The sequence below is a fragment of the Rhinolophus hipposideros genome (genome assembly GCF_964194185.1).
Source record: "Rhinolophus hipposideros genome assembly, chromosome: 11".
NCBI lineage: Eukaryota > Metazoa > Chordata > Mammalia > Chiroptera > Rhinolophidae > Rhinolophus > Rhinolophus hipposideros.
In genome coordinates this window covers 72,111,198-72,126,950 of record NC_138057.1, presented here as the reverse complement: position 1 = coordinate 72,126,950, position 15,753 = coordinate 72,111,198, and the positions used below count along the sequence as shown (strand labels likewise).

Here is a 15,753-nt window from a genome sequence, read left to right as displayed (position 1 = left end):
GTCAGCTCAGGTTCCCAACGCAAAAAGAGCTCTCAGATCCCAGAGTCCATATATATACAACCTGGTATTTACAAACTCCAGACCAGCCTTCTGCCTGTGGTGACAGAAGCTGGTGAATAACGCCTCTCAAAGCTACTGGGAAGCCTGTGGTGACAGAAGCTGGTGAATAATGCCTCTCAAGGCTACTGGCTGAGCAGAGTGGAGCCGGCCTCGTCTCAAATACCGGATGGACTGCGTTGGTCCAGTCTTAGTGTCACCTTCCCCAAGGAGCCCAGGGAATCTATGACTTTGGATCACAGACTTCATTTTTATGTGGACATTGGGAAGACTCGGCACCTTTCATGCAACACAACTCAGTTAAACGAGTTGAGAATCAGAGTTTGAATGTCCATTCCACTGTTCCCTGGCTGTGCAACCCTAGGGAAGTTATTCAACATCTCTGACTGTTAGTTTCCTGTAAAGTGAGACATAATAATGCCGACCTTGAAAATATGTTGTCAGGATTAGTGATGATGTCTGTGAAGTGCCTAAAACCAACTCATTCATTCATTCATTCATTCATTCATGCTCACTCAGTCACTCATGTGTTCGGCATGTCTAAATTGAACACCTCTGGGTACCTGGCATGAGGGGTACAGTGGTGAGATGGCGTTCATGACCCCACGGGGAAGATAGATGGTCAAAGAGCCACACAAATAAGCACTGAACAGCCGCAGTAGGTGCTGCGAAGAAAAGTGCAAGAAGCCTGTGCCAGGAGCCAGAACTAACCTAGGGATAAGGGAAGGTCTTACTGGGCAAGTAACGTTGAGCTCAGATCCTGTGGATGAGTAGGAGCTTATGAGGCAAAGTAAGGGAAGGACATTTCAGAGGCACACTGGGGACTACTATTAAAATGTTGTACAGAATATAGTTTTGGGTAGAGAGAAGGGGTCAGGTGTATTTTATCTTTCGAGGTAAATTTTGTATACAGCAAAATGCACAAATCTTAAGGTACCATTGGATGAGTGTTTACAAATGTGCACAGCCAACATCTCTTTCCAGACGTAGAAGATGGCCATCAAGGTGGGCTTACCTTAATAAGTTTTCCCTTAGGGTAAGAGTCAGGGGCTGGGCTTCAATGGGAACGTTTTATGATGGTGCAGAGGGATAAGGCTTTGAGCTAGGCTCAAGTCCCAGCTCTACCATTTTCTACCCATAGGACTTTGCCCTGGTTAACCCACTTCTCTGAGACTCAGTTCCTTCACCTGTAAGTTAGGGCCAAGTAAACCTACTTCACAGGGCTGCTTAAGGAATTGAATCTGCCAATGGTTGTAAATGCCCAATGGGTGCCAGGCGCGTGGTAGGTAGGCATGCTCTGCCAGCGAGCCCTGTTTCATTTCCGGAATGGAACCGGTGGGGGGAAGCCTAATGGTTGGTGTCGGCCCTTTCCAGGGCAGCTTTTGTACACACGGCCCTCACACTGGTCTCTTCATTCACAGGGATGTGCCTGCAGGCCTTCGTAGAGGCTTTCTTTTACCTGGCTCAGAGGAAGTTCAAGATGCTGCCACTCCACGAGCAGGTGGCCTCACTGATCGACCTGTGCGAATACCACCTGTCCCTGCTGGATGAAAAGCGTCTGGTGTGTGGCCGGAGTGGCACATTGGGGGGCCGGCCCCCTTACAGTGGCACTCCTCAGGAAGCCGCCCCTGCAGCCCCGCTGGCAGAGGGCAACCTCCCGCCCTGCACACACAAGCTCTCCCATTCCAGACACGCTCTGTCCTGAGGACCACTCTGCCCTCCCAGAAGAAGAGCAAGCCATTCAGGGCTCAAGAGAAGCCCTGGGCTTCCTGCCTGTGGGGCAGCAGCAGCAGACTGCCGAGAATTCCTGCCCGACTCTGCTAATTGTCTCCATGTTCTGCTGAGCCGCGCTTCTCCGAAGGCTGGCTGATTCTTGCCCGCGCCCCAGTACCTCTCGGTGGTCGACCCCTTTGCAAGTCACCAGTAGACATATGACATCCCGAACATGACAGATGGCATCTTCTGTTCTGGACTCACAGAATGCATCAACTGGGGTAAAACTGTTGCATGTGGGGCACCAACAACCCCCAGACTGAAAACTGCAGCGAGGAAAGAACTTGAGGAAGCCGAGTCTTGGGTCTGCTGGGACCCCGAGAGAGAAGACTGGTAAAGCCCACAGACATCATGTCCATTTCCAACCAACGGTTCCGAGAGAATGAAGCGGAAGTCTCAAGTAGGCATCCACAACTCTCCCGTCCCAATCATGTGCTACATGGGCGTAGTTAACAGATTAGCCTCATTTATTTCATTAGCTTGCCTATTGCTGCAGTGTTCGGTTTGTTGTTAATTAAGAAATAATTAAGAAGTCACTATGTAAACCTCCTAGAGTGTCAGAGCTCGCAGGAGCTTCTGAGGTCATTTTGCCGGATTTCGTTGGACTGTGACCCCAAGCCGGAGTGCCATGGTCATGTGGCCTCTGATTGGAGCCCTCTACTGGGTGGGGTACTCAGCACGTGATCAGCACTGCCGGGGCCCCTGTGTGCCCACGGTGCGCTGGGTGCCCTGGGTAAGAGGGGGCTTTTGAGGGGCGGAAACACGACCTGGGTGAGCATTCGGGTGAGCAGGAACAGGTGGCCAGAAGACCAGGTGCCAGACGTGGTGTGAGGAAAAGCAGAGCCCACGCTCGCCCTTCCTCAAGACCCTTTCCTTGTTGCCACCTATGTCCCCAGGCAGCCCGTCGCTCAGAGGGAAAACCTCAGAGGCAGCCCAAGTGGCACTGGGGAAAACAGCATGGGCACGTCAGGGTCCAGGGCCCACTGACGACAGGCGAGCAGGAGACACTGCCCTCGCAAAGCCTCGCTCTTCATAGCATAGCTGGGTTTGGGGTTAGTGTGGCCCTTTTCCAGAGTGGCCCTGGGGAGAGCTGACTGTCACGTTCCGAGTGAGGAGGATGAAAGGGCGGAGAGCAGCAGCACAGTGCCTGGCACACAGGGGGACTCAGAAAACGCTCACCAAGGTAGGGCACGGAAGAGGCCGGTGGGGCCGAGTAGGTCCAGATAAGCGCGTATGTCTCCTTCTCCGACTTCTACTCCTGTCTTCTTCCTCCTAACACCGCTCCCCGTCTCCCGATCCATGTCCCCGTCACTGAATCCCATGGCAGTGGCTGACTCAAGAGCCAACACAGAGCCTGGTACACAGCAGGGGCTCAAAACAAGTCTGTTGAAATGAGCAACGTGCATTCAGCCTCCCCAATCCCTGGCTGGCTCAGTGGCTCCCCGGGCACGGCAGCTGTCTCAAAACCCCAACAGACAATGGCACCTCTGACCCTGGACAGCCTCTCCATATCCCTTTGTCCCTGCCTCAGCTCTGGGCTGCGTCCCCAAAGGGCAGCCCCTCTCAAAGGTTTAGCCCTGGAGATCATGGCCCGTCAGGCTGGAGGGTCCTCGTCATGACCCCTCCAATGTGTGCGGCCATCTCTCCAACTTTGCAGCAACCTGCATTCGCCCGGGGTCAGTTAGGTCAGAATAGACAACCCTGATGTGATTGTAGATAGTTGGGGTGGGTAGGACGGGGTTGGGGAGGGGCCCGACACGTGGAATAGTGCCCTGTGCCTTTCTAGAACTAACTCCCTTTCCCGTGTGAATTTGACATGTGTTCAACACTTCGCGGTTTACAAAGTACTTTTACAACCATCCTCTCATCCGATTCTCCCCACAGCCCAGCAAGGATGAGGATCCTCATCTCTCTCCTTCCACAGATGAGGGGACCAAAGCCCAGGAGGTCAGCTGACTTGCCCAAGGCCTCGGGGCCGGTCCAAGGCAGGGCCAAGACAGGCGAAGCCCCGGCCCCCAATCCCATGCTCCTTTCTTGGCACCATAGCTGCTCTACACGGTGCCTCAGTGTATCCACAACCCAGTGGGCAGAGGGTTTTGGTCCCATTTCACAGATGGGGAGACACACCTCTCAAAGAGGCTGGACAATTCTGGGGGATTCTGAGGGCTCAACTTGGGGCTCTTTGACCTGCTCCTCTCTTGCTGAGCGTCCCGGAAGGGCCCTCTCTGTGAGCCAGGTACACTCTACAGACTCCAGTTTCCTCAGCCACACGAGGTGGGGGAGGGGTGGTGACAGGTCTTCTCTCACTCGATCTCTGGGAGCATAGAGAAATGAAAAGCATAATATACATAATATACTTGAAAGTGTTTTGTAAACCAAAGTGCTGTTCAAATGCTGTGTTTTCATCAGATTGGCTTCTGGTTTCCTACAAAGCGTAAATAAAAAGGTTCCTTCTTGAATGTCAATCCATGAAGACAAATAAAGCCCCCACTGTCAGCTCCTCTCCCTCTCCACCTCTCCTCCCTCCTCACATATGTGAAGACAGCCAGGGCTGAAAAATGGTCTCTGCCGCTCCTCTGACACCTGGGATTTGCCTTGTGATGTCGGGGTATTACACTAAACTAGCTGAATTTTTAAAAATTTTCTTGATTAATGCTCTGAACTCCTTGGCTTTATAATTGAGAATTGGGCTTGAAAAGTTTGGCACCTCAGCACCTTTCCTTCAAAGCTGAAAAGTGATGAAATCTCCCCTTCAGGGGCTGGCGTTCCCAAGGCTGAGCTGTCTTCCTCTCAGCCAGGTGAACACACCACAGTGCGCATTCACCTAAAATCCACCGCGTCTTGATTGATATTTTTGCCAATCACTTATTGGTTTGATGCATGTGAGAGAAACTTTACCATATGGCATATGGATTTCTCCCTCACTAAATAAGACCGAATATTTTTTCTCCCTGGGACAAAGGAGCTTTGCGGAACCATCAACATATTCAATTACCTCCCTCTCTAGTAACCAAGAGTCTTGATTTGTACCTAAGTAGATAAACCATGCTTATGCAAAAGGCACACATACACACACCCACACAGCACCACTGAGCTTCGGTATAACAATAGCAAAATTACTGATGTTTTTCTCATTTCTGGCAATTTGCCTCTGAGTCTTATTTAGAGAGCAGAGGAAAAAGGGCTCTTTGCAGCCCTGGGGTAACATACCATGCTCACCAAGAGGCACACGGGAGATATTTCCTCCGACAGAGGAGTTTGCTATGATTCCGACCAGAGCTGTAGTGTCAGCCATGGGGACACTGCCAGCTCCTCACCGTGGCTCCGCCAGATGCCTCCCAAGCTGCAGAAGCAAAGCAAGGAGCTGGGCAATGAAAGAAGTCAGCAGAGATGTTTTCCCTTCTGGACGGGGAGAATGAGGGCTGAGAATCCCAGAGCAGGCAGGTGGTGGAAAGAGGTAGGGTCTGGATTTTGCTGTCTGTCACTCCTCTCATCACATGACCAGTGACTTCACCTCCCTGCGCTGGTCCTGGACTGCACAGTGGAGATAGTGCCAAAATGAACGTGAAGAGCCCGGCGTGGGCCTTGGCACCTGGGAAGTGTCTTCATAAATGTCTGTTGAGGGAAAGACTGGTCTCAATATGCTGAAACCAGGCCGACGGATGTCGGGGATACTCACCGTCCTTGACAGGCGGCTCCTTGAGGTCTGGCGAGAGGCCGCTAGTGCATGAGCCATCCTCCCTCGGAGCGGGGCTCTGCTGCTAGCGAGGCTGCAGCCCCTGCCTCTTAAAAGCCTTTAAAAATTCTTTATTAAATTTTCATGGCGCATGAAGTCAAGGGTCCATTACTTGGGCTCAGTTGTCTTGGTAACTTCATAAAATGCAATAATAAAATGAAGCTGAGTGTTGCTAACACAGGCGCATTGTATAAATGGCTGCAAAGCACTGACGGTTTTTTTCTGTGTGATAACTTCTTAGAGCAAATACGAAGGGGTGCACCAAGCTTGTTCATTTTGGATCCATTGGTGAGACAAGGGCTCCTTTTAATTTTTCCTTCCCGAATGGCTAATGTTTGCCTGGGAAACTAAATATTGCCTGAAGGAGACTGTGAGATCCTGGGCGAGGTGCAGGGAGGTGTTTGGAAAATCCACAAACCCTTGAACTGCTGGGGACAGTCACCCTTGCGGAGGGAGTAACGTGTCCCTAGAGTTTGGCCACCTGTCAGAGATGCTGTGGCAGGGACAGCTGCCCTGGGAGAGAAGGTGGCCCCTTCCAGCTTCGTGGTGCAGCGGGCACTGTGTACAACTCCGGGTAGGGCAGGCATGCGTCCCAAGCTTTACCCTCACAGTGGAAGCTTGAGGCAGGCACCTCCGTAGAGCGCTGAGGCGGTCAAGCTCCAAAGCAGCCACTCCTGGTGCTGCAGGCTCTCCCGATGGCACCATCCCCGGCAACAGAGGCCCTCACCCCTCCGGGCACCACCTCTCCCCTTGACGCTTTGGGAGTCACCTCGGTCTGCTCTGAATGTTCGCCAGACTCTGGACTACCCGTGGAAAGTGCAGTGCAGGTGGCCTTAAGTTAAAGTGGATCCCTGCTCCTTAGAGATCACCACCACTCGTGGCCTCAGAGAGGCATGCGTCTCTCACAGCCCCTCCACAGTGAGGCACTCAGGCAGCCCATTACCCGGTACCTCCTTTGTTTGCCATTTTATGAAATGGTCTTTGTGCAGTTTCTACTCTGTGCCAGCCCGTTGGTCCTAGACTCCATGTCCACAGGTCATGGCTTAGCAGTGTGGTAGAGCTGTCACCCCACTCCTGGCTGAAGAAATCCAGGTTTGCCAGCTCAGTGGAGAGGTGGCTCCCGCAGTTTATGGGGATAGAGGTAGCTTGAACCTCTGCAGCCAGGCCAGGCATGCCTTTGATTGATTGGGTTTTGTAGCGCCCACAGGGGTCTGTGTACACAGCTGCCTCCCCTAGGAGCCCTGACATTTGGTGGTATTCCCAGCTCAGATCCCACCTCAGTCTTTAACGCAAACAGCTCTAGCTTTATCTCTGATATGGAATGGGCTTTGTTATAAGATTGTACCCGTGGGTGTTGCGTTCTAACGTGCCAATTTTACAAATGAGCCAAGGAAAGCCCCGAGAGGGGAAAGGCCTTAGCCCAAATGTCCAACAAGTTAGGGATGTGAGCTAACACCTGTTCTGTGAGGGAATCTGAAGAGCAGAAGCCAGCGCCAGCCCAGGGAGCCTAGAGTTCCAGGGATTGAATCCCAGATTGCACAGAGCAGCTCAACAATTAGCTGTTTTACATGTTAGCTGTTTATATGTTTATGCATGTAAGAAAAAAGCTTCAAATGCCATCATCACCTCTTCCAATTTTTTACCTGTGGGAAAAAAAAGCTGGGAGGTTGGGAGGAGTAACTTGTTCAAAGTTATGACTATGTGTCATGCCGGGTGTCATGCGGGGTCTCTGGTCACGCTCCCCACATAAGAACGCAGGACATGGTGAGGCCAAAAATGAACACCCACGGAGCCATAGATAGGGGAGTCACACCACTATATTCTCGCTGGAGGCTGGGTTGGAGACACAGGAAGCAGGAGCACACGATCCGCAACCTGCAACCCGTTTCTCTGCCAACCTATCAACCCCTTGCTAACTGCAATCCGTTCTTGCCAGCTCAGCCACCATCTTCTTGCTAGCCCCCCATTTTCTGCTAGCATAGCTGCAATTATATTAGTAGCCAATGGCTCACTGGTTACAGCTGACGGCCAACTAGCCACAACTGATGACCATCCAATCACAGTTGATGGCCATTTACCACCCGAGCCAGCACCTTTCCTTGTGAGGCCGAGAGCCTGGAAACTGCACTCCTGGCTCTGTCCCCACACTTTGGCAGCATCTTCCCCTGCCCACCTGGGCCCAGCCATGACTCCAGACACCGCTCTAGCCCCTTGAACCCCCAGAAGATGTATGAGTCCTGCAGGCCATGGTGCTTAGTCACTGGGCTGGTTCACCCCAGGGCCAAGGCAGGAGCTGGGTCCCCTAGATTGGACTGTCTTCTCTTAACCAACTTAGAGTAGTTTGGGGGACCCTCGGAGGCTCATTTCTCATTGGCCCTAATCTTCATTGACTTGCAATATGATCTCCTGAAACCCTCTACCTCAACAGCCCCTCACTGGTCACTTAAATAGATACACTCTGAGCTATTTCTGGAGCCAGCTGCTGTGGCATCAGTGAGTCACTGGGTCTGTCACTGTCTGTGCTGGGATAAAATAGAGTCCAGACTTTGTCAGGTCAGAAGCCTGCAGCATGGCCAGCTGTAAGCAGCCACTTTTTTAAAGCCTCGTGTTTTAGCTTTAAAAGTCCTGTAAATATTACGTCTGCTCCCTATTAGATCCATGTTTTAGTCAGGGTAGGCTAGGCGATGCTGAGATAACAACTAACCCCCCACATCTCAGTGGCTTCACACAATGGAGGTTTATTTCTCGTTTGTGCAAATCTGACATGGGTTAAGTGGCTCTCCAGGACATCTCTCCTCCTTCTCTCCTCTCCGGATCCTGGCTGCTTCCAGCCTGAGCTCTTTCCTCTCAATGAAGACCTCCCAGTTGCCTCTGGGAAGAAGACAGGAAGATTGCAAGGGTGGTTGTTCAGGGGCAGCCGACTTCACCTCATCCAACATGCCCTTGGCCAGAACTCCGTCTATGGCCCTAACCCTAACCTTAGTGCCGAGATGTTGGGAAATGTATTCTCCCTGTACATTCTCCCTGTACAGAAAAATGAAATGGGACTTGGTGAGCACATGGTATCATTTGTGCTACAGTTCATATTTGCTTTAATATACAAATGTTTTTCCCCTTCTCAATCTTCAAATAAAAATGTTGCTGTAAGAAAACAACCATGTTTATCTCACAGCCACACAGAGGACCCCGCCCTCACCACATACTCTCCACTTGAGAAGCACAACATGAGGAGGACACATGGATTTCCTAAGACTCTGGAGCCTCAGGGGGATACTGGGGAAATCTTGCATCTTCCCACCAAGAAATCCAACCCTAGGCTCTACAGTTTGGCTGGAGCTCGGCTCCAAGCTCCTTGGGTAGCTTTCTCATCATCTGGAAAACCGAGTCCACAGTGAGTCACCACTGAAATTTCCCCTCGAGGGGCATGGGGGCCAAGCCTGGCTCCAAGAGTGGCTGAGGACACCAGACAGAGCGTCTGCTCTTCCCAGGCAGACCAGAGCACTCAGTCCAAGACCGGGGCCTCTGGCCTAGAGACAGGTGACCCGGCCAAGCCAGCTCCAGGTGCCCCTGCACACACGCCCAGGTCTCTTTCTGACCTAGTCTGCCCAGGAGGGTAGGCCGTGCACAAATCAGCCTCAGTGCACTGAGTCAGATGACATTAGGGCTCCTTCTGTAGCTGGTGGCAGCTGTGTCACAATTAACAGGGCAATGGGAGTAGGGAATGTAAACCACAACCGAATTCACATTCACTGAGCACATTCAGTGGCCACACCACACCAGGCACATTATATAGTTTAGTTCATTTAATCTGAGAAACAGGCTCAGGAAATGGATACTCTTATTATCACCCCATTTTACTGTTGAGGAAACTGAGGTTCAAAACAGAGGAAGTGATTTGCCCAGTGGGATTTATAAATGCCAAAGCTGGTTTGGGGTCTCGGCCTCGTGGAGCTGGACTCCAGCCGCAACTCTGTGTTGCGTGTTGGGTGAGTCCTGCCAGGGTGGTGTCTGAGAACATGCGGAAGGGGGAGACTCTGGGGAGGTCTTGAACAGCCCCATGTCAGCAAACATTTCTCCAAAAAGCCCTTGAGTGTAATCAAGTCCTGGAGGAGAGGCCTCGCCAGGCCCCGCTTCCTGGAGGCTGCCCTAACCCAGCCAGGTTTACAGAACAGGGAGGCCTGGGGAATTGCTCAGCTTGGCAGCAAAGTGACGGCGGAGGGGGACAGAGAGAGGCGCCATTCCAATAACTGAGAGCCTCTGTGTCTAGCTGGAATGTACCAGGCAGTGTGGGCAGGGGAGGCGGTGGCGAGTGTGTGAAGAAATGGCTTCACCCCAGGAGCCAGAGGCGTCTCAGCCATGGTAATGAGGTGAGTGGCATCAATCCCCTTCCAGAGCCACGGAAATGCCCTCCACTGGCCCGTGCAGCCACCATTGAGACTCCGGTGGGACAGCAGGGAGAGAGAAGCAGCTGCCCACATTATTGCAGGTGAAATTGTCCCAGAACTCCAACCACTGACCAGGGCCACTGATCTGTGAGCAAACAGCGTCATGACATGTGGAACGTCTGCCCCCAAAACTGGGCTCCTGACTCCACATCCCAGAAAAAAGCTGCCTGTGCAAGGTGGGGAATGCCACCTTGTTTCAGTCCTTTCTCTTGCTCACACACTGAGTGTGAAGTGGTGCCTGATGGGAGGGGAAAGGACAAGAGCCTCGTTAAGGCAGAGAGGGGCCTGCAGTGCAGGGGCACAGAGCCCTCTGCTTCAGGGTCAGCCAGGAAATGTTCTCGCACATTCCAGGCTTTACTAGATAAAATATGGAAGAATTTTATACATTTTACTAGGTTTCCTTTATTTAAAATCTTTGAAGGACTTTTGAGTCTTGTGATCTATGTGGAAAATTCACTTTCATGGAAATTCATTCCCCAAAGCCACTGGGTGAAATGAGACCCCACCGCATGGGATTCAAACATTTGGGCTTTTTGTTGCTGTGATCTTTTTTAAAAAAAATATGCAATGGAGATATATATACATACACATACATAAATGCACACACGGCATTAAAGCATGTACATGGCCAAAACAAAAACAGCACAGAGAGCTAGATATTGACAAGTGATTTCCCTCCATGCCTGTCCCTCAATTCTCCAGTCTGTCCCCAGAGGAAACTATTGTTTCTGGGTTTTGTGGTGTCCTTTTAAAGACAGTCGCACATAGACAAGAATTCTTACATATACGTGACACCTCTTTTCCTCTTTTTTGCACTGACCTGCCCTCTGCTTTTTTTTTTTTTTTTTTTTTTTTTTTTACTTAACACTGTTGCTTGGAGATTGTTGCATGATAAGTACGCACAGATTGGCCTCCGTTTTTTAATGTTGTCATGGCATGCCATTATACAATGCGCTATAATTACTTATAACACTTTAGTTTACTCAACTAGTCTCCATTTAGGTTAATTCTTTTTGGTTGTTTCAAGTTTTCCGTTACTACCTACAGTCCTTCAGGAACTGTTCTTGCACTAACATCTTTATGTACATGTGTGAGTGTGTCCTAGAAGTCGAATTACTAGGTCAAAGGGTACCTACATTTTAAATTGCAATCAATATAGCCAAATTGCCCTCCAAAGAGGCTGGACCAATTATCAGTCCCACCAACGATGTGTGAAAAGGCCATTTCCTCCTCCTTCCCCAACACAGCATATTGTCAAAATGTTAACTTTTGCCAATTGATGGGTGAAAAACATGGCACTGGTGATAGATTTAATGTTTGTTTCCTTCATTATGAATGAGGTTGAGACTTTTTTATGTGTTTAAAAAGCTGTTTTGTATTTCCTTTTCTATTAACTGGCTGCTCATATTCTTTGCCTATTTTTCTACTCATCTCTTTCGTGTTGATTTGTAGCATCTCTTTGCAGATGAAAAGAATTAGTCTTTTGTCATATTTTTGCAAAATATGTGCTCTATATGGGCCAGTTTTCGGCAGCCAACTGTCTCTCTGCCTCCAACACATTCTCCACAGGCTGCCAGAGTGGCTTTTCTGAAATGACAATCTGATCATGTCACTGTCCTACCTAAAGATATAAAACACTTCCTGCCACCTGGGTCCAGCTCAAACCCCTCACTTGGTTTTGGGGGTCCTCCATTTGGAGCCCAGCTTTCCTTCAACCAGGCCAACAAGGCCACCATATGCAGTCACAAATGAAGGTTGTGCCCTGCACAGGGGGCGATGACACAGGAAGAAGAATCTCAGGGGTGCCCCCTAAAGGTGAACAAAGGGGCAGCCTGCTGAGTGGCTGCCTCTCTCCCATAAACCTTACCTCAGGACTCACATTTTTTTGCCATTCCCCAAACACCCCATGCTCTTCCATTCCTCCAGTGCTCCTCCCATGCTCTTCCTTCTGTCCCTAACGCCCTTCCTCCCCTGTGGGCCTGGTGAGCTTCCTACTCACCCAATAGTCGACAGTCAACTCCTGTGCAAAGCTGACCCACAGGCTGGCCCATGCTCCCCTCAGGCCCCACAGCCCTCATATGTCCCTTTAACCCATCTCAAGGTGATTCCCCTTCTAGGCAGGGCTCTGCTCATTCCTGTCCGGATCCCACCCAGCCAGGGCCTAGCACACAGGACGTGCTCAGGAAATGTATGGAAGGAAGGAAGGAAGGAAGGAAGGAAGGAAGGAAGGAAGGAAGGAAGGAAGGAAGGAAGGAAGGAAGGAAGGAAGGAAGGAAGGAAGGAAGGAAGGAAGGAAGGAAGGAAGGAAGGAAGGAAGGAAGGAAGGAAGGAAGGAAGGAAGGAAAGCAGCCTTCTGACTGCCAATCCCAGTGGGCATGAGGAGTGAGGGGTGAAGACCCACAATCTCCTCAGCCTTCTCAACCTAATATAAAGTTGTACATATACCTGATAGTCTCTTCTTCTGTATAAATATCCATTAAACCTTATAAAATGCAAATTTTAAATAATGCAGCAGACCGGTTCTTCCCAGGTCTTTTATTATACTCTGCCCTGTGAGTCTGCAGGGAAGGCCTTTTTATTTAGTAGGTCTATTGCTCTTTTCAGATTATAAAGTAAGGCCCTTTCAGGGAACAGGTTCTCCTCCCTTCCCTAATTCCCCAGAAGAGCATTATAGGAGGAAACAGACACCTCTACCATTGGGATTGCAGAGGAGCGGGACCCCTAGGGACCCTTCCTGGTCTGTAGGGGCCAGTGGGTTGTAAGCACTAAAGCAGCTCCTTCTCCCCAAACCCCGAACAGCCGATTCCGCTCCTATTGGGCCAGCCCTTATAGCCCATGCCTCCTGAAATGGGGATTATGCCCACACCCTGTGGGGTCTGTGCCTCTCCCCCTCCAGGGACCATCTGATGCGGCTAAGGCCTGCTCAGCTGGCAGGGTTCAGTGTCACCACACCCTTCCTTCCTCCCCCCACTTGGTAAGTACTGAGCACCATCCAAGTGCCAACACAACTGGGACTTGTTAAGGCAATGACGTGAGTGGACATGGCCCTGCCACCTGGAGCTGAAGGTCGGACAGGGGTTAACTAAGTGCAGAGGTGGGGAGCCAGGAGCTGAGAGCAGAGAGGAGGGCTTTGCAGGGCCCTGTGGGGAACAGTTAAAGAGCCCTGTGTGTGTTCCGCTCAGAGAGGCCAGCCCCACACACAGGCAGCTCAGAGAGGCCAAGGCCAGCCCCACAGGCAGCGCAGGCCAAGTTGAAGATTTCCTCCTTGCGTGTTGGAGGGTGTTCAGAGGACAATATGATCGGGGTTGTGTTTGAAAGATAACCAAGCTCAGGCATTGGAGGGTGGACTATCGAGTGTGGGTGGAGCACGAGTGAGCATGGCGAGGCTGGCTGGGGGGAGGGGGAGCAATGAAGCGTCCAGGCAGGAGGGGATGGCAGCTGGAACCTGCTGGCTGCTCTGGAGATGAAAGGCTTGTAGGGGGAACATTGATGGCTCCTCTCAAGGCAGTTATTTGATGCCATCTCATCTCCCTCCATGAGGACAGGGTCTTGTGTACCCTGTTGGCAGCACTGGCAGCATCAGCACATGGCTCAGTGTACAACAGGTGGAATGACCTGGGAATGAATGAATGAATGAATGAATGAATGAATGACAGGAGAAAGAGGGAATAGCAAACAAATGAATGGATTAACAGGGATGGATTAACAGTCATGCAGGGACTCCAGTCCTGCTCCTGGGCTATTCCAACAAGCGCATCTTCCGTGTTACGATGCAACGCAGAGAGGAACATCCAGCCCACACGCCGGTTGTGCCCTTCACCTCCTCCAGTAACTGCTCAGCTGGAACCTGCAGGGCCCTCTCCACGCTGGCCAGAGAGCCATCTATGTCCTCCCACACATCCTCGTGAGTCCAACTCCTGAGAACAGTGGCTACCAGGTGCCACACACTGTGTGGGGGCCACATGTCCTCTTGTCCAGAGCCAGACACCATTCCTACCTGGCCGGAACCCTGCTTGCAGTGCCATGTGTCATCGAGGGTCTCTGGTCCCGCTCCCCACATAAGAACGCAGGACATGGTGAGGCCAAAAAGGAACATCCACGGAGCCATAGATAGGGGAGTCACACCACTATATTCTCGCTGATGGCTGGGTTGGAGACAGAGCAATGATGGTTGGTTGGGGTACAGGGAGCAAACATCCGCCTGTACCCCAACAAGGGGTCTTCCTGCACCCCCTGCACCCCAGTCTCGCTGGCGGCGGGGCGAGACACCCAAAGTAGGATCCTCAATCCACCGTCTGCTTTTCTGCCAACCAACCAACCAGTGCAGTCACGGCAGTTATATCAGGGGCTGATTGGCTAACTGGTTACAGCCGATGGCCAACCAGTCACAGCTGACGGCCATCTACCACCCGAGCCAGCACCTTTCCACATGAGGCCGAGAGCCTGGAAACTGCTCTCTGGGCTCTGTCCCCACAGATGCTCTATGTAGTAGGGTGGTGTGTCAACTGGGTGAGTGGTGACGACCCTGGGGTGGGGCAGAGCCAACAGCAGGCCCAGAAGGGAGGCCACAGTCTGTCTGCCCAGGCCCTGGGACAGCATGAAAACCCCATCCCCTCCTACCTCACACATACCTGTTTTCATAACTTCTCATTTCCCCACACACCCACAGGCAGGAACACGCACTGTCCCAATAAATAAATCTGGGCCACTTTTCAGCATCGTTTAACGTCCCCAGGAAGGTTGGGTCACGTGGCATCCAGCAGCAGCCCATTAGCTGACAGGCTGAAGCATATCATATTGAATTCCACGGCCCGCAGAGCCCGCGAGACCCCGTGCTGCTCTGAAATCTGTGCTGATTTATTAGAACGCGATCGTGCTGCTTATTCCTGTAATGAACACATCGCCCCCTCCTCTTGCCAGGGCCACTTTTCCAAACCTCCACCAGGGAAACAGAAGTGGAAGGATCTTGAACTCACTCCCTGACTACAGCTTGAAAGGAAGAGGAGATAACATGGAAGGAAAATTGTAGGTGGCAGACACCAGTGCTGGGGGCTGAACTTGGATGCTGCTTGGATGCTGCTTGCAGAGAAATGGTCTCCAGGCTGTCCTCCTGCCTCTGTGCTCTGTGCTCTGCCCTCTGCCCACTGCCCTCTTCCCTGTGTCTCCCTGATCACCTCCTGGGAACCCACAGACCTGTGCTTCTGCCTTCAGCATGCGCGATGGGCACTGACCACAGCACACACTGAAATGGGACTTATCCCCACGCCTGGTGGGGTGCGGGGCAGCCTGCGGGGTCTCAGCTCCCACTCCCCACATAAGAAGGCAGGATATGGTGAGGCCAAAAAGGAACACGCACGGAGCCATAGATGGGGGAGTCATCTCACTACAGTCTCGTTGGCTGGGTTGGAGACACAGGAAGCAGGAGCCACAGAATCCGCAATCCACACTCCACCACCCACCACGCTTGCTAGCTGCAATCCACCGTGCTAACTGTAATCTGCTCTTGCTAGCTCAGCACCATCTTCTTGCTAGCCCCCATTTTCTGCTAGCGTAGCCACGGCAGTTAGATTAGTGGCCAATGGCTCACTGGTTACAGCGGATGGCCAACTAGCCACAGCTGATGGCCATCAATCACAGTTGATGGCCATTTACTACCTGAGCCAGCACCTTTCTATGTGAGGCCGGAGCCTGGAAACTGCACTCCTGGCTCTGTCCCTGCACCTGGACAGGACCACATGCAGA

General features: G+C 51.7%; 1 protein-coding gene across 1 annotated transcript in view; it reads left to right on the top strand.

The window, feature by feature from the left end:
* TTLL11 (tubulin tyrosine ligase like 11) overlaps positions 1-5,742 on the top strand; it is a gene marked incomplete at its 5' end in the record, with an annotated part of 207,204 nt that extends 201,462 nt beyond the window's left edge. The window contains 1 exon segment of the mRNA XM_081067719.1: positions 1,479-5,742. Within this exon segment, the coding sequence (XP_080923845.1) occupies positions 1,479-1,762 (284 nt within the window). The 3' untranslated portion in view covers positions 1,763-5,742.
* Between the last annotated feature and the right edge of the window lie 10,011 nt (positions 5,743-15,753).